This window comes from Diabrotica undecimpunctata, chromosome 3, assembly GCF_040954645.1.
Source record: "Diabrotica undecimpunctata isolate CICGRU chromosome 3, icDiaUnde3, whole genome shotgun sequence".
Classification (NCBI taxonomy): domain Eukaryota; kingdom Metazoa; phylum Arthropoda; class Insecta; order Coleoptera; family Chrysomelidae; genus Diabrotica; species Diabrotica undecimpunctata.
The window spans coordinates 17,548,846-17,569,174 of record NC_092805.1 but is presented as its reverse complement, the minus strand read 5'-3'; the positions used below and the strand labels follow the sequence as shown (position 1 = coordinate 17,569,174).

The following is a 20,329-nucleotide window of genomic DNA, read 5'->3' as shown; positions in this document are numbered from 1 at the left end:
CTTCTAGAAAGGAGATTTTTTGATCTAACATAATGTTTTTAATTTTTTTTTGTTCCTCATAAACGGGACAACTTTTGGAGATCGAAATATGATCTTTACTTTTACAATGTATACAAAAAGTTTTTTGAGTGTCGCATATGTGACTATCATTTTTAATTTCTGCACATCGTATACAAAATTCTTGTGTGCCCTTGCATTGCTTAGAAATGTGACCAAATTTCAAACACTTGTAGCACTGTATTACCCTGCCTACAAATCTTTCTACTGGTAAATACACAAAATTAACTACGACATGAGTTGGCAAAACATTTCCTTCAAATGTAACTATAATATTTCGTCTGGGGACGTATTCTGTTTTACCTTCTTTATCTACCTTTCTATGCATTCTTTTAATGTCGGTAATTTTAACGGAAGAGTCTATATGTTTTTTTAAATAATCAGTATCATACCTCGTATCTACATCGTGAATTATTCCCTTGATTTCCAAGAGATGGTTAGGGATATAGGCTTTTAAATTTTCATCTTTTAACTTATCATGTGTTACTAGATGATTTGCATCCAAAATAGATTTTAAAATGACTTTAACTCTATTTTTTCCTATAGATTTAATTTCCTTTAGGTTTTTGATTTTAAGTTTTTGATACAAAATTTCCCCCACCACCATTGGATGTAAACGAGAGATGTTCTGATTATTTAATTTCTCTATATAAACGCAACAGGTATGAAAATCATAATTATTAGAGGAAATATTATACAGTTTAACTTCCCTTGTTTTGCCGGAATCCGCACCAATTTCAATATCCTTATCCATATCCATATCTGGGGAACTTGTCGCAACACTCACTTCGCACATTTGCGTCTTAATGTTATTTTCCTCCCCCATTAGGGGAGGTAAATCACTTATTTACACTAAAATTCCAAGTATTAAACCGATATATTTACACAACTTTAAATTTAAATATAAATATCGATTTTTAATTACCGCAAAAACTTATCTCTGCTTAATGTGGTTTTATCGTCTGTTCGAACTGAAAGACAAATTCAAACTGCGAAGGTTATTTCCTATGAGTACATTTTTAAAAATCAAATCGTCTACTAACAGAAAAGAGTTTCTTCGACCCGGTGCAGCCATTCACTCAATATACTGATAAAAGAAAATGTTTTTAAGAACATAGTTCGGCGCTCAATCATCTCGTCTTTATCTGTCTATGCTTCCCATCACAAATATAATAACATCGAAGCAAAAAGAAATAACTGGTATTATCGAAAAACGTATCACAGAGAATTATTAACAATATAAATAGCAAATGAAAAAAACATTAAAGTACAATTTATATAAATCTTTTCCATGCGCGGTTGATGTGGTTTTGTGTTTAAATAAAAAAAAAAAAATGTGTTTATTAAATTTTTAGATGTTTTTCCTTGAAGGGCTTGGATGAAAAAATGAAAAACTTTGTACGTACAAATATACAGGACGAATCACTATCAACGGTACGGAGGTTTATGGCAAAACAATAATACTTCTGTAGATTAATTGTTAAATGATACATTATTCTGAAAGATGCAGGATTCATAATATATTTTGGTATTTCAAAGTTGTAATTTTTCTTATGGAACACCATGTATTTTATTGCTAACATACTTAAATACCAACTTCATCAAAGCCGGTCGCGAGCTTGTTTGAGAAAGGAGGAAGGTAAATGGTTAGAAAATGAGTCTTGGAGGCAGTAGCTATGTCAAATGGCTTCTGTCAATAAATACCAATTAACGCCGTAGTTAATATACGTCAATGACAATAACAAATCCTACCCCCGATGGGATGGGTAAAGGCGAGTCTTCAGTGTTTCAAATCTGGAACCCCTTTGCTAAGATATGCTAACCCTAACTGATAATGATACATAAGTGTCCCTGCCCCTACAGGTAGATTAGGGAGGGCGCCAAGAATCCATCTTGTAAAAAAATTAGATGTTACGGAAGTTCAAACAACTTTAATAAACATTATACAGAATCTGGGCGTTCTAGTTCAGGAAATGAAGCTCGAAAAAAGTTAAAACCTCGCAATTTTTTCGTCCTGCATGGATTGAGTTGAAATTTTAACAGAAGGTAGGTGATAGCCCAAGGATCAAAATCTATATCGAACCGAAGTGCGTTGAAGGGTTTTAGGGGTGAAAACTACCCCTAATTGTCAAAAATTATAAAATAACATATATTTAACCTGAATATGGGTAAAATTTGGTTTGAATTAGTTAAATAATGATTATTTTATACTTTTGAATAAAGATCCATCATATTTCAACCCTTAAAAAGCAACCCTTGTTAGAGATTAATTTAAAAAAATTACTAATTCTAAAAAAATAATTTCGCCTTTGATCGATTTGGATAAAAATTTGGATTTAAGCTCAACTCACCCTCTGCTTTATAGTTTATGTCATGCCGATGAACCCTGATTGTTCTTAGGGGTGAAAACTACCCCTAATTTTCAAAAATTGTAAAATAACATTACAAATCTTAAGATGAGTGAAATTTGGTTTGGATTAGTTAAATAGTGATTTTTTTATACTTTAAAATACAATTTCATAAATTTTCAACTCTTAAAAATCAATTGCAGTTTTTATAAACTAATTTAATAGATATAAATTAAAAAAAGTAGAATTAAATACAAAAAAAATTATCAACATAAAAAGGCACCATTCTTATTCTTATACATTTACATAAATAGTTGAAAATATTTACATTTATAGGTAAAACAATTATAATATTAATTTTATTCGTCATCAATTACATCTTCATCGTGATCTATGCCATCCTCATCTTCTTCAATTATTGGTGGACTATTATTGCACCCTTCACCTGAGCACCCAGAACAAGTAGAGTTACAGTATAAACCAACTTTTCTGCACCCACATGAAACGCCGCATCCTTTTTTGCATTGGCAAAAAATAATTTTCAAAAGTTCATCGGGTGCAGGTTGTTTGTTCATGCGTACGGGTAATAACAAACCATCTTTGGAATACCATCCCCAATCTGTTGCTCTGATATTTTCATTACCAAGCCACTGTTGAATTTGGTAATAGCATCTTTTTGAATGCTCATCTAAGGCATCAACAGTGGGCAGAAGGGATGATAGCTTAACCGCACAGTTTTTCGTTGTAGCTTTGATGAACTGTTCGTACCGCATCTGCTCGAGAAAAGCTTCCAAATCTTTTATTTTTTTTAACTTGGTAAGCTGCGTGTCTTTAACAGTTCCGTACAACATTATTGCACAGTATCTGCCAGCATCTAAAATATCTTCAAGCTTAGCAGTACTACTGTAAAAAATTTTGGCATGTTCCCTCATGTCAGGTCTTTTTTGAAGAATATCAAAAAATTTTTTTTTACCTTTATTGTAAAAAGCAGATACAGTATCACAGCCAGTAAAAGCATGGGAAAAAGCTATTAATTTTGAACTATCTGGGTACCCTATTTCAAAAAATTAATTGGTTTTTTAACGTATTTCCTTCATTTTTAACGATAGAATGTTTCTTCAAAAACGATTTTGTAGATGTTTTTAAGAGCTACAAGGATCTGTGAATTAAATCTTTTTGGAACCCTTGGTTTTTAAATGGGGTGAGTTTAAAGGGCTCGAAAAAGATGGTGCTTGATCGTAAATCGATGCTTTAAACGGCTATATCTTGCCAAATATTCATTGTACAACAAATCTAAGTAAAGGAAAATTTTAGTCATTAAAAAAGCTACAATTTAGTACATTTTTATTCTTTTCATATATTCAGTATTTTCGGGGATATTTAAAAAAAGAATGGTAAAAAATATGAAATTGTAAATCGTTTCTCGCTTTAAGCTGTACTTTTTCTAAAACTAAGCATTTTAAATAGGTCAAACTTCTTGGACGTATTAACAATACATATACAAAGAGAATTGCAGAAGGGTGAAGATCGATTTTAATTATGGCGGTAGTTAGGGGGTTGTTTTCATCGATTTTTTCATAAAAAATGAGGTATTGACCTTATTTTCATCATAACTCACTCAATTTTTGAGCTAGAGTCTTTTTGTTATGATAGGTCGATTTATGCTCTTTAAAAAAGGTTTTATGAGTTTTCTTCCAAAAATGCATCATTTTCCCGATATTTGACTTTGAATCTTTCAAATTTGGCATTTGAAGAAAACCACTGAACATTGATAGGCCGTATTTCGGTTCCTATTATATCGCAAAAACATTTTAAAAAATGAATTGTATTTGTCTTTTTAAAAGCTACAAATTTGTTCCCTACAATTTTTTTGATAAAATGCACCATTTTCGAGTTATTCGCGAAAAATCGATTAAAAACGTCGATTTTTTCGTCTAAAAGTTGTTACTTTCAATCGCGAATCACTTTTTTAATCGAAACCTGTGGTTAAAAATCTAAAAAAAAATTTCACCCCCGAGATGGGGTGGCAACCACCCCCAAGGCTTTGGCGCACTTTGGTTCGATATAGATTTTGATCCTTAGGCTATTACCTACCTTCTGTTAAAATTTCAAGTCAATCCACGTAGGACGAAAAAATTGCGAGGTGAAATGCTTCATTTCCTGGACTATTCCAAACACAGAGAATTCAACGACAACATAGGGTGAACATATTTGGTCTGGAGTAGATTGGGTAAACGGGGGTAAATATAGTGAAAAGTAGTGAATAAGATTGTAATGGATTAAGGGGGCCATTCTTAATTACAGCATTATAAATGAACATGAACAAACTTAGTGCAGTTACAGCAAATTATGGTCCACATAATCGGCGTACCGAACGCACAATTCGCTGTACCATCAGTAAGTTTGAAACCCAGTTTTCGTGATTGAATAACACGCGACCAATTAGATCACATTCAGCTGGTACTGAAGAAAATATAGAGGCGATAGCGGATGCTGTAAGCGAAAATAATAAAGATTCAATTCGTCGCCGTTTTCAACAGCTTGGCTTACCGTACGCAGCAACTTAACGTATTTTACGTAAGGATTAGGTTTAAAAGTATACGAAATTCAATTAATGAAAGATCTGGATCTTTCGAAAAATACGATATATGGACCAAGTACAAAAAGAAGGATTTGAGAGAACTAGAAACTGGAAACTCAAGAACCAAAGCTAGAGATAAGAATTAATGAAGACGATTTGCTAAACTGGACAAGGCTCAATCTGAGCTCAGGAGCCAATGATGATGTTGATACTAGAATATCAAATTACATTTTCCCCCGGTTTCTTCACCTTACTTTTGTGTACGTATAATTGCTGTATTTCTCTTTTAGATGTGCTCACCTTCATTTGTGCATTTAGTAATCGAATCCATTCAATTTTTGCACTTACCTCTTTCCCGTCTGACCAATATTCTATATATCCTTCTAATATTTTCTTTTAATATTTTTTTGCCTTTATTTTGTTGCTGTTTTCTTATATTTTTTTATTGTGTATCTATTTAGATTTTTATTTGTTAAATGACAATATTCAGATTTTGTTTTGTTTCTCATAGATCCAGGCATTGTATAACGAATTCTCACTTTCCCTCCTCCTTTTAATTCCCGTTGAAAAGCAACCGAGCAAAAAGCCATAAAGACAAAGTTTTAGACATTTTTTAAGTAAATACTACAACGTACTCGGTTTAGTTCAATCTACATTGTAAACTATTCATTTCAGGCAATGTGCTTTAAATCCAATATATATTGCTACATGAATAATTCAAAACCAAACAAAAATGAATTAAATTCCATTTCCAGCAAACTGACATAAATCCATCATATTTAACCAAACTGCAAAAATATATTTCTTAACTATAACTTTCTATAACTTTGTTTAGTTTGAGTAAATTACCAAAAGATGGCATCACAGTTCTGTTCATTTTGTTATGCATAAGAATGTATTTTGCTTACTCAGGTACTTTAAAGGAACTTGTTTGTCTATGATACAGTTGCATCAGACACTGCATGTTAATTTACTAAAGTGGAAGACGGTATATCTAGTATTTGTGTAAAAGATGGTAACCAGGGAAGTCGATAGAGAATGGCTAAAAGATCCTTTAAAAAAAGTAAAAGGTAAAAACATATTTACATTTATTATTTCTAACGGTTATAAATGGTAATTTAAATTATTTGTAGGTATGAAGATAAAGATCCGTTACTAAAGAAGTTTAAGAGGCCATGTAGTCATTCAGGTAATAGTTTTTAATGCGCTAATATTGAATTGTCTGATAGAAGACGATTAAGTCAATCTTTTTAAGTTACGACTGATAACTCAGAGCAAGATAATACAAAACTATCTTATAAGGAACGAGGATAAAACAATATATTTTAAAGAAAACGGGGTATCAAGCCGAACTCTCGCTCTCGCTCATTTAATACTCTTTATCATGTAACACAAATAAAGGGTACCAGACCCACAAGAGTTTGTCTAAAATTCTTGTCAACAGCTCTAGGAATCAGTCAGCAAAGAGTAAATACAGTTTTTAAAAAGAAACACAATACTGCTGTCTATGTGTAGAAGACGGGACTTTTAGCGTGCATATCGACACAACGTGAAAACTCGTATTCGTGGAATGGGCTGCACTTGCTGCATATCAAAGCAAAAGCTGATTGAATCCGGTGACATTTCTCTTGCCAACTCATAAAAAGCCTTGTCTCTTTTATTATGAATGCTGTACCTACTGTTACACCAAGTCGCTTTTTTCCTTATCATCATTTGCTATTTTAATTTTGTGCTTTAATCGAGTACACAGAGAACAGGAATCAGATGCGGGGGAAGAAAATCCGATATTGAGTTTTGTTCTAAAAATATTGGCAAACATCGTCAAACTGTAGGTAAGAATATTATCTAGGTATCTAGGTAAAAAAAGTTCGTTTGTTTTTTGACGGATGTGGAGGGCAAAATAAAAACGTCCATGTTTTCCATGCCCTCCACTATTGGATGAAGAAAAAATCGCCTGAATCTCACATTCCCTGTTAAAGGTCACAGCTTCTTATCTGCTGACAAAATATTTGAGCGTATTGAAAACGCCTTAAGAAAAAATTCTTTTTTAAATACAAAAGTAGAATATGAAAAAATTTATCGCTCTTTTGGAGCTGTAAAATGCCTTTCAACTTTTTGGATTCTGTATGATGTTAAACAATTGCAATCATATTTAAAAAAAATTGATGGAATATCAGATGTTAAAAAAATTATATTAAAGAAAAATTATCATTCATCAATAACCATTACTAGCTTTGAAGACTTTAGGTTCGAAAGTAACTCTGAAGTTTCTAAAACGTTGCTTAAGAAAGGTAAAAAAGATTCACAGTTGACACTAAAAACCGCGAGATTAGGAAGACCACTAAAAGAAAAAAAAAAATCGTTAAAACATTTACTGATACAACAATTTGGAAATACGTGAGAAGATGAAAAAGGCCGTAAATGGTATAAGGACTTTATAAAAAACCGAGAAGATGACACCGCTAATAAAGGTGATGAAATGGAAAAATAATGTGATTGTATAGAAGATGATACAGGCTTACATATTTGAGAAGCTTTGTTTTAAAAATAAATAATAGTATTTTCGTATACTGGTGTTTTATTTTCGACACTTAGGTATTTACTTATTTAGCAAAATGACATAAATCCAACCAACGGTTAAGCAAAACGAAATAAATCCATTCATACGAAGCAAAATTCTATAAATCCTCACAATGTTTAAGCAAACTGAGATAAATCTAACAAAATTAAAGCTTTAAAAATTCGAAACTCCGAAATTGAACACAAAACTCTTACTTTCTGTCAAAAATAATGTTATTAATAAAGTTCTATAGTCAATAAAATATTTACTTTTAACTAGGTTTATTTCAATTAAGTTTTTTTGTCGATAACTCAAAATCATAAATTTTGGATTTAATACGTTTTGCTTAGTTGCTCCTCAACTGATGTTTAAATATGACCTAATGTGTTATTTTGGGTTGTTAAAACATATTCTGTTTTAGTATATTTCTGTTCACTTATATACACTACCAAGCATAAAATTAGGATCACCCCGTAATTTGAATTTATTTTAGAAATTATTATTCTGTTTTAACTATTTTCGGTTGTAACATAGTTTACTAACGGATTGCTTAAAGAAAATAACATTTTTGTCGTTTAAAATTTAAAGTCATTAAAAATAATGGAAATGAAGAATTTTCCTTTGATATACTAAATATTGAAAAGGGACAATTTTAATTTGATGTGCTTTTTGTTGAAAAAAAAAAGAAATTTTAAGAACTTCAGTAGCGAGTATTCGCTCTTCTGGCAATGATAACAGTTTGCAAATGACGAGGCATGCTTTGGATAAGATTTTGGATCACATTCTGCGGAAGATTATTCCATTCTTGTACCAATATGTCCCGAAGCTCTCTCAAATTTCTGGGGACCGGCACATAACTCCGTAAACGTCTCTTTATCTCATCCCAAATATGTTCTATGGGATTGATATCTGGACTGCGAGCAGGCCAAACAAATCGTGTGATTTGAACTTCGTAAAGATACTCAGTAACTATCCTAGCAGTGTAAGGCCGTGCATTATCATGCATAAATGTTGCGTCGTCTCCAAAGATAACCATAAACGGTAAAACATGGTCTTCCAGAATCTGTGTCAGGTACCTATGCGCTGTCAATGTCCCATTCTCGATAAAGACTAACTCCGTGCAAGCATCAAACGATATGCCTCCCCATGCCATAACTGACCTTCCACCAAATGGAAGACGCTCCGCAACACATGCTTGAGCATATCTCTCGCCTGGAGGTCGCTACACTCTTACACGTTTGTTTGAGCCCGTAAGACAGAATCTCGATTCATCGAAAAACAATACACGACTCCAATCCTGCATTGTCCAAGCCAAGTGTTCTCATGCAAAATTCAATCTGGCAATTCGGTGTTCACGGGAAAGCGGCGGTCCAGTTACTCTAGTTCGAGAAGATAAACCAGCAGCATGAAGTCGTCTCCTAACTGTCCATTCACTTATGTTTACATTTTTCAGTTCTTGCAGATGATTTCGAAGAGAAACTGCCGTGACCGTTCGGTTTCTCAAAGCACTAGAAATGACAAAGCGGTCATCTCTAGCTGTTGTAATCCTGCCTCGACCTGAACCAGGTCTTCGAGTAAGTAGACCGGTCTCTTCGTACCGTTGCCATACTCGTTGCACACTCGAGAGACTTACACCAACGTTTCTCGCAGTTTCGCGCTGACCGTGGCCATCTTCTAACACCACCACAATTCTTGCCGCCACAACAGAATTTATGCTCATTGCAATACACTGACAGTGATAACAATACACAAACAATTTACAATTGACGTTAGAAACAAAAACTCTGCTGATAACGGTTTTTAGGAATTAGGCTAAGGGGCCCTTTTTATCTCAAACGCTTGTCGAAACAACAACGACAACAATTTTTTTTTCAAGAAATCCATTAGTAAAGTATGTTACAACCGAAAATAGTTAAAACATAATAATAATAATTTCTAAAATAAATTCAAATTACGGGGTGACCCTAATTTTATGCTCGGTAGTGTATTTAGAAAGCGCCGGGAATATTTATAAATTTAACAAATTTAACTACACAGTTTGAGTAAATATTTTTAAAATGTTTTAATGTATTAACTGTTAGTAGTTAGTATACCTATAATAAATTTATATGTACCGCAAAATTTAAAAATTTTTGTGTTTTTATTACAAATCTAATTAGTAATTAATTTCAAACCAGAATCGCTATATAAATTTGTTTACGTTCGTGTTTAGGTATACAAATAAATCACAGCTAATACCATAATCTAAACAGGTAGTATCTCCCCGTGTTTGTTATTACTTCAGACTGTTTGTTTAAACTCGATAGCATATTTCAGGAAAGTTATACAGATGTTTGTTTACCTAATGTTGTGTAAGGTTTTCGATTAAGTAATTATTTATTTATTAAATCGGTTTTTAATAATTTTTATTGTTTTTTGATTTTTATTTGCTATATTATATAGTGGTATACTGGATGATAATTCATCACAAGAACTGCAACAGGAAATTTTAAACATTTGAATTTGTGCTTTCCGAATATTTTATATAAAACGCAATTAGAAATTATTTATTACGTGGTTGTTATTTTCTTTACAGGCTATAGGCAAGCGGTTTATCTCTAAAAAGATGATTAGAAACGGAATGTGCCGACTAAATTTTGTGTTGCATTTCTACGGCATTAAACGATTTTATTCGATTCTATATATTTTTTTAAGTTCAAGTATTTTTTTTTTAACTTTCCAAGTGGAGTGGAAATTGTTATTAAGAAATAACTTATAACAAAAAAAAAATGTTTTTTTAAACGTCTCATCAGAGTAAATACTTTTTCATTCTTAGAAATTTTTCTAGAAGAAAGAAGATTTTTAGACTAATTAAGTCCTTTTCTAAATATTCTTTGTTGTATATACATTTGCTTACATATAATATATATTTCAGCCTTTAGTTTCTTGAGAGCCTAAAGATACTGTATAACTTGTAAACACTGAAAGCAGTCGCCCAATCTTTGTTTTAATAAAAACTTAAAACCTAATTCGGATTGGAGTGTAAGGCCTTTTTTTCTAACATTCTTGAAACTGTGCTCACACTATCAACCCTTTCATTATTTTACAAACTTTCGGTACTTCCTCTTCTTTGTTCACTATTGGCGTGCACAACAGCCAGCACATTTATTTATATTTTATTTGAAGCCTACAAGGCAAAAATGATGAAAGTCAATTTTTATGGTAAAAGGAATATTGTACCAAAAAACTACATGTAAAAAGTAGATTCGAATCGCCTGTGCTGCTTGGCAGTATCGCTGTAAGTCTAAGAGTTATTTACAAACTAAATAATCTCATCCACGACAAAAACGCTGAAAGTTCATGTGAAACACTGCAAAATCGTTGTAAGTCTTTCTGCGCGGTCGCTATACGATGCACGGTTAAAAAGATTAGTCATTCGTCTCGTACACGTGCAGTATGCGGTTTAGTTTAGAGCCTGTTTTGTTTATGTCCATCTTCAAATAAGTAGTAGTGTATTTTAAAATATTATAATGGAAAGAAAGACAGAGACTATAAATTCTGACAGCAGTGATGAAAGTTCTGTGCAGAACTTAAACGTGGGATCTAAGAAGAGAAAAAGAAGTAGTGGAAGGTTATGTGATGTAATGAAGCAATTGAGGTTAATTTCACACGAAATAGGGCCAGATTGTAAGTGCTCCTGGTACAAATGCTTTCAAAAGATTGGACTTTTGGAAAGAAATACCATTATTAACGAATTTAATAGAATGTCGAGCAGAAATGAACAAAACAGTTACTTGACTAGTCTTGTATCCATGACTTCAATAAAGAACCGCAGATTACGAAAAAATGAAAATGATGCCAAGTTTCGCGATAAAGCATATTTTTATAAAGTAAGAGCTCAGCCCCTGGTTGATAATCATAGTAACTGTATTGAAGTGCCAGTTTGCATGAGAGCTTTTTTTTCATTACATGGCATTACTGGACGTCGTCTACAAACGATTCACAAGTCTCTAAAGAAAACTTCTAAGACACCTACAGATATGAGGGGTAAATATATACACGTACATTGTGCAAAGCATTTGACCACATTTGCGGCTGTAAAAGATCATATTAGTCCCTTTAAGGGCCGACAGAGCCACTACAGTAGAAAAAAAATCTACAGTGGTGTACTTACCAGACAGTCTAACAATAAGAAAAATGTACAATATGTATAAGGCTTTATCTATTCCAGATATTTTAAATGAGTTTTATCGTAAAATTTGTAATAATGACTTCAACATTAAATTTGGATATCCACGCAGCGATACCTGTAGTAGTTGCGATAAATATACTGCTGAGAAAACAGCACTATTGAAAAATAAAAATGATTCAAGGATTCCAGAAAATGACACGAAAATTCTTCAAGAACTAAGAAAAAAGAAAATAGAATATGAATTGCATTTGCGAAAGGCCGAAGTGTTCTATGATCGTAAAAAAGAATCAAGAAAAAAAAGTATGAAGAGTAAAGAGTTCGAATTAATAGCGATGGATTTCCAAAAAAACCTTCCTATACCAAACATTACAACCAACGAAGACACTTACTTTATATTGTTTTAATATTCACGTGCTGTCTACTGGCGATTTCTACTTTTATTGTTACCCCGAAAATATCGCAGCTAAGGGATCAGACGAAGTTATTTCGTTTTTGCATAATTTTAAATTTTTGCAGTTAGACTCCAATGTTAGGGATTTACTTATATTCTGCGACTCTTGTGGTGGTCAAAATAAAAACTATAACCTCTTTAAATGCATTCATTACGTAGTTATTTCCACAAGACGATTTGACAAAATTAAAATGATTTTTCCAATAAGAGATCATTCATACTTAGAGTGTGACACGAATATGAAACTCATTAACCAGGGGATCAAAGCTGAAACTGTTGAAGATTCGTTGGACGAATTTAAGGGAGCACGCACAAAACCTAGTCCATTTAAAGTTAGAAAAGTAGATCAGTCCCTAATTCGCCAATGGACTCAGTTTCTTTCGTTCACTTTTAAAACAAAATGCCCATTTTGCTATCAGACCTATTCGAGAAATAGTTTGTGAACCATTCATCCTCAATATATTTTATTTAGAACAAGCTACAATGGGCCTTTCGACATTTATGTGATTCGTACCAACACTATTTTACCAACTGATGATATGGCAGGAACCCAAGAATTTTTTTACCCAACAGTAGTTATACAGGTAATAAATTCTTATTTATACCCACTTTTCTACATTATTTTATCTTTCAGATTTGTTGCCATTTAGTTTGGAAAAATGGAAGGACTTACAACACCTTAAGCAGTTTTGTGGTAATGCTGCTAAACATTTTTTCGATAGCCTCGCTCGAAATAAGGTTATTTATATTTATTTTTTATATTTATTCAAGAGATATATTTTAGAAATGTGTAATACTTTTAATAATTTAAATAATATAAAACATGACTTTCATTTAACAAACAATCACATATACCTTACTCCTATTTCATTTATTAACATCTCTGCCCTCATGAAATTTTTTCGTTAATTGTCAGACAGTTACAACATTAACCGAAGATCACCCAACATCAGCAATACAGGATAGTGTGAACTATGTATCACGAATCAATAACTAAAAATTCTTGTACAAGAATGTAAGTAGTATTTTGTTTGTTACTAATTTATTACAATTCAATAGTTTATCTCTTACCAATTTGTGAAATTTCACTTTGTCTGCTAAACTAATTTTATGCATATTAATAAACACAGACATGTTATATTGGCCTAATAACTATAACCTTTTTTGATCTTTATCTTTATAAGACAGCACCCTAATATGGGCTTTTTATAATTTCAGCGTTTAATTTTACGTTTGACCTGAAGGAAGATGCTTTGCAAAGTGTAGAAAGCGAAACCGGTCGTTTTGGTAGTAAAATTAAATTGATTGTGAGTAAGTCTAATTTTATTTCTTTTACCTATTTAAAATAGACTCACACAAGCAACACATTCATGATATTAATGAAATATTATTATAGTAAAAAATATATAGCACAAAATCTAAACTTTTGTCTCTCTATTATAACGGAAGAGAATTACGCAGTCTAAAAGTTATCTATTGTTATAATAAACCAGAAGAGGTACAACTTTGGATTGGTTTTTTTTATAAACATATGTTTTATTTATATGGTCATCTTATTTACATTTAAAAATTTATTTAAAACTTCTATTAGTTTTTGATTAATATTTTGTAGTATAACTTTGATGTTAGAAGTTTCAGTCGCTTCTGCAGCTTGTAACGCATTATGTATATCCCATGAATTACTTTTATTAATTGGAAAATAAGGAAAAATCTGAAGATCTCTAGATCTTCTTTCCGCCCGCACTTGCAGTATGGATGTGTTTTGATGTTAATTTAATGTAAATGAGTTCCAAATATATCATGTCCTATTCGCATTCTTGTAGAAGAACTTTTTAGACCATGGTGTATCTGAGAATGATTGTTGTATTTCTCTATAGCATTTCCTATTCAATTAAATCGAGTTTTTCCAGAAATTGTTGTGGTTTTCTTTGATTCTGGCTTTTAATTTGTTCAGTATATCGTTATTATTTAGTTTTATATTAGCAGGGACTTTGAGACTACTTAATTCAACTATGTCCTGGGATCTAAGTGAGTTTAAATGTATTGCCGTTGTTGTTGGCTTCCACCATTATTCTTCTGGCTAATAATGTGACATCATCTATTTTAGCATTTAATCCGATTATAAATCGCACTCATAGAATCACCACAGTGAATATCTTTTGAAATATTTTTTCTAGGCACACATTATCCCCTTTATTTATTTCACTAGTTTGTGCATTATATATTTTATTTCAAATTTAAATGGTAGTTTTAAAGAACAGTAGTTTGAATGTAGTATGTATACTCCAAACTCCTCAAGTTCATTTTGATTTTTAGATGCATCAGTACACACAAATTGGTTTTTGTTTATTCATTTTCGGTACTTTTTATAACATAATTGTTACTTTTCGGTAAAAATGGTCACTTGTGTGTTACGTAACGTTTAGATAAAGGGAAAGGTTATATAGGGGAGGAGGAATATATTCGAGATATAGGCAACTAATACATAATATATCTTCTTCTTCATGTGCCTTGTCCGTTCCGAACGTTGGCAATCAACATGGCTATTCTGACTTTGTTTACGGCAGATCTGAATAGTTCAGCAGATGATAATCCGAACCATTGCCGCAAGTTTTGGAGCCACGAGTGTCTTCTCCTCCCTGGACCCCTTCTGCTGTCTATTTTCCCTTGAACGATCAGTTGTAGTACTCTATATTTATTATGTCTCATAACGTGACCCAAGTATTCCAACTTTCTTTTCTTTATACTTATTCCTACCTCTCTCTCTTTACCTATCCGGCGTAGTACCTCTTCGTTGGTCACGTGCTCAGTCCAGGATATACGTAATATACGTCGGTAAGCCCACATTTCGAAGGCCTCTACTTTTTTCATCAATGTTGCGGTCATTGTCCACGCCTCCATTCCATATAACAAAACCGGGAATACATAACATTTCAGAAGTCGAATTTTGAGAGGTAGGGTGAGGCTTTTAGAGGTGAAAATTTGCTTCATGCTAGTGAACGATGCTCTTGCCATTTCTACTCTTATACGTATTTCCTTCGCTTGATCCCAATTTGAGTTAACTGTTGTTCCCAAGTAGATGTACGAATCCACGTGTTCAATTCTTTCATTGTCTAATATCAGTTGCTGTGGTGGTTGTTGGGTTTTGCTTACTAACATCCATTTGGTTTTTGTGATATTTAGTCTGAGTCCGTATTGTGCACTTGTTTTTTGTATCTTACTCATTAGGCAACTCAGTTCCTCCATGCTACTTGCTAGAATCACAGTGTCATCAGCATACCTTATGTTATTAATTATTTCTCCATTTATCTTTATGCTTTCTGTGCTTTCCTCCAGCGCTGTCTTAAATACTTCTTCTGAGTATATATTAAAGACAATAGGAGACAAGATACAGCCCTGTTGTACCCCTTTCTTGATCTCAATTTTATTGGTCAATGTAGATCCTACTTTCACTTTAGCTGTTTGGCCCCAATAGAGACTCGCTATTGTTCGAATGTCTCTGTAGTCGACTCCGATCTTATGGAGAACTTCAATTATCTTTTCGTGCTTTACGTTATCGAATGCTTTTGCGTAGTCTATAAAGCATATGTACACATCTTTGTTCATATCTCTGCAGCGCTGGATGAGTACCTGTAGACTAAAAAGTGCTTCTCTTGTCCCAAGAGAATTCCGAAACCCAAACTACGAATCTCCAATGTTATCCTCGCATTTTTTGCTTATTCTGTTGTAAATAACCTTGGTGTATGCCTTCGAAATGTGGTTAATTAGACTTATCATCCGATGTTGATCACAAGACTTTGCTTTTGGTTTTTTCGGTATGGCAACAAAAGTTGACTCTAGCCAGTCTTCAGGAAACTCCCCGCTGTTATAAATATTGTTAAAGAGTCTAACGAGTGAGTCTAGAAATTGACTGTTTGTTTCGCACAGCATTTCAATACTTTCAATACATAATATATATGAAAACGCAACTATGAAAGTACAACTAGACAAGAATAACAATCCCATCCCCATTAAGGGAGATGTTCGACAAGGCAACGTAATATCGCCAAAGCTAGTCAATCTAGTCCTAAAAGATGTCTACAAAACTATAATTTGGTCAATATACGGCACCAACGTTAATGGCAACAAACCACTTCAGATTCACTGAAAACATCGCGATTATAGCGAGCGCATTCGAATAATTACAAACTATGGTGGAGGAACTGGCAGGCAAGTATCAATACGTCGCATCAGCCTAAAAATAAATATGACAAAAACAAAAACAATGACAAACACAGATGACCCAGACGTATATTTATTAATGGCAATAATTTGTCTCATTATTATAGGTGCTCAATTGTCAATGTTTTGTCATCAATAGTATAATTTTTAAAAATAAACAAAAATACCCTACCTCGTCATACCGAGTTGGATGCGTAAAAGTCACTTCTCCACTGGCTCCTCGATATCTTAAATTTTTATGGCAGCTGGGCGTCTTGATATACTTCCAATGTCCCTCGAAAAACAGCGTATCAAAATCGTCCGAAGCGTTCATACCCACAACGTTAAACCTTATTTCCACAACGTTCGATGTTGAGAAATAAGTGAACGGAATCAACCGACTTTTGTCCACGGTACATAAACAGTCTTTCGGAACACCCGGCACATCGTTCCAAGGAACCTCGTAGAATCTAAGAGTAGCAGACGTATTGCCGAAGCATTCCAATTGATTGGTATCTTTGCTGATGACTGTTTCGCAGCGACGGTTCTTGACGATCATTTCTGTGATGGTGATTTTGATACGTTCGTCCTTTTTTACTTCAAAACGGTAAACACAACTGCGAAAAAAGAAATATATCAATACATATTTTTATTTTATCTAACTTATATTGGTCAGTGGAGTCTCGGAAATCCATACTTTAGTTGAGTAATTCTTGTTCAATATTTTTAGTGTATATTATAGCGCAACGCAACAAAAATGTCACTAATTCACAATAGATGTTTGTTTAAAAAACATCTTAATCATCGGAGCTTTATGCTCAAATTATCTGAAATATTTCATACATTCTCAAGCATTGTTTCCTAGTCTCTAAAATTTGTTTATTTTGAGAACATAATGAGGATTCCACCAGAAATATAAAAGCGCTTTCACCAAATTTTAAAAGTTCTTTCACCAAAATTTTAAAATAACTTAAAATCATTATATGGGAATTTTAGAATTATATTGAGTAAATAGCTAAAAACATTTGTTATTATTAATATTATAAATTTTATGAAATAACTCTTTAAGTCTAATATTCCACAAAATAATAGTTTTAATTAAATATATTAGACAATTGTACGCAACTGATACGGGAATACTTCAAATTTTTTGACAGTTCAGCGTGTGGTAAAACTGCTTAAAGTGTTGCCGCTTTTTTAGAGAAAGAATTTTGTTTGTTTTGATTTCTTACACAATTTGATCATAATATATTATATATTAATGAATTGTATTTATAAATACATATTAAATTTAGATTATTTGCTTTAAAAACAAATTATTGTTGTATATTGTGATTGTGCTATGCCAAAACAACTAAATAGTCTGTAGAAAGCTGATAAGCTTTCATGTAAGATAGATTATTTTGAACAAGAAATAATGTCAGGACGTTTATACTATTATTGCTCTAAAATAGGTAAATTTAAAATTTAGAATATATAATTTTGTATTAAAATGTTTTCTTATGTATTTTAGTGTGTTGCAGTAGTCTTAAAACTAAGTGTATTTACTGTAAATATAGTAGTTTGACAAATAGTTGATATTTTAAAAATTCCTCACTTACTAACTATTCTGATGTTTTGGCAACGCTGTGTTTTGGGTTCTGACGTCGTAAATCTTGAATGACGTGCACGCATTTTTATATGAAAAATACTATATCTATTAATTGTTCAGAATAAATCAGCGGAAATAATGTATTCACACAAATTTATAATAAAGCTTTAAACAACGAGCTCCTTAAGCAACGAACAAAAGCAAAATAAATGTTTTGTTAAAAATATAATACCCTTTAAATGATCTAATTACATATCTATATACATACCGGCTAAATATGATCATTTAGCCGGTGTTTATAGCTACCAGTGCGCATTTACGTCCATCAAAAACAGGTGGTTTGGTAAAAAATTTTAAAATAATATGGTAAGTATTGCTACATATTATATATAGATTATAGTGGTTTGAATTTCGTTAAAAAACAGTGTTTTTTTAAACTAATTATGATTAAAAGGTATCTTGTGGAGACATAACCTCTTGCATAAAGATCAAAATTATAAATTTTTTTGACAAATTAAACCAGTTATCAATATTACATCTTGAAAAATTGATAAGCAGTAACTGAGTTTTAAAATTTATCGCATTGTTTTTATGTTTTTATATAGTTCTCTCCACAGAGTTCTTATAAGCTCATATAGGGTGTCCCAATTATTTCTATGCCACATTATTGTGAGTTAGGAGTATCCAAGGTACATCTTCTCAGAATTTTCACTTAAAATATGGCTATTTGCCTACAAAATCAAGGCCAAGTCAGTCAACTGTCAAATTGGTTCACATGTTCAATCTAGTATTTCTTTAATTTATAATTTTTTTTAATTTCCGAATTGAAAACCAAAACACATCGAAAACTGTAATTATATTTACAATCAATTGTGGTTTATTACCATATAAAATAATATTTAATTTCACCTTGGTTAATAAATTTTATAAAATTCTGCATTAAAATTAAAATTAACGCCCTAACATGCGGATGTAAAAAATCTATCGTACTTTATCTAACTTTCCTTAATACCAGTCTGTACTCTATTTATAACCCAAATAAATTAGTAGACGCATAGAGGAAACTGAATCGTCTACTTTATTAAACGTGACATCAACATTACATAGTTGTTACTACCAAACCCCCACGGTTTCTCTCAAAGCGTAATTTTCACGGGAATTTAATTTCCATCGCTTTATCGAGTTGCTGGTATTAAATTTAATAACAATTCCTAGCGGAAAATTTTGTTGTGAATAATCCCCTATTATAAGTGGTGAGGGTTGATTAAATATTTTATATTTCAATTTCAATTCGCTTTGGTCAAGTCCGGTTAGATTTCGTTAGATGTAGATTAAATTTAAATTGATTTAAAAATGGTGGGCCAAGTGATAGGGATGGCGGTTTTTGACAAAACACCGGTTTTCGGTTATACCGGTTTTTTTTTATTACGGTTTAACCGGGCGGTTATAACCGACCAAAAAAACCGGTTTTTCCAAAAACCGGTTTATGGTTTTTTTTATTCCAATAGGTTACAAAGTTACATTTACAATGCACTTTAGTTTGCATCCCCAATCATTTCAAATTCCCCACCCCAACCATTTTAACTTAAAATTTCCCAGACTCTTTAAAATAGGATTACAAAAAATAATATCAACATAAATATTTTACTTAAAAATAAATTGAATAATGCAATTCATCTTTTATTTTTACTACCATCAATAAAAATTTATCATATTATTACTTTTAACACGTTTGTATATTTGTATAATAGGTACATTTTAACTCATTTAATACTTCCTGTATGGGTGTATCATTTTGAAAACGTAGGGAAACCTTGGAGATTCGTATTCGTAATCGGTAATTCGATAATTATAGTTAGAACATTATTTTTGGTAATCAGAAAAAGCCATAGACCCACTTTCAATGTCGAGAGTCAAGTGTGAAAAATAGATGATGTACCAGATAACTTCTTATGAAAATATTATGATTACAAATACCTTTTCAACGAAATAATAAAACTTAATTGTTTCTGGCTGATGTGAGTTTGCACTTTCAGTTTGCTTCTTTATTTATAAAATACGAGAAATAAAATTTGAATTATGGTTTTGTTTGGAATAATTACTTGAGTATAATAATTATGATTGGGATCCAAAATAATACCTAACCTAATCCTAATCACCGTAAAAACCTAATATCCGGTTTTTAAATATATATATATATTGAACTGATATTAACATAGGAGAAAGAAAGATGGTGTTTAAAGAAAATAATTTATAAGTTACACACTAGATAATGTTATATATAAAAAGTATTTGGTTATTTTAATAAGTTATATACTATAAAAATTATTTATATGAGGGTATTCTTAAGAAATTAGCATATAATAAGTG

At 32.0% G+C, this 20,329-nt stretch overlaps 1 protein-coding gene across 1 annotated transcript in view; it reads right to left on the bottom strand.

Annotated features, from left to right (window-relative positions):
- The window catches only part of LOC140436490 (uncharacterized), a 246,691-nt gene that overhangs the window by 23,501 nt on the left and 202,861 nt on the right, over window positions 1-20,329 (bottom strand). The window contains exon 9 of the mRNA XM_072525350.1: window positions 16,562-16,985. Within this exon, the coding sequence (XP_072381451.1) occupies window positions 16,562-16,985 (424 nt within the window). The remainder of the gene's footprint in view (window positions 1-16,561; window positions 16,986-20,329) is intronic.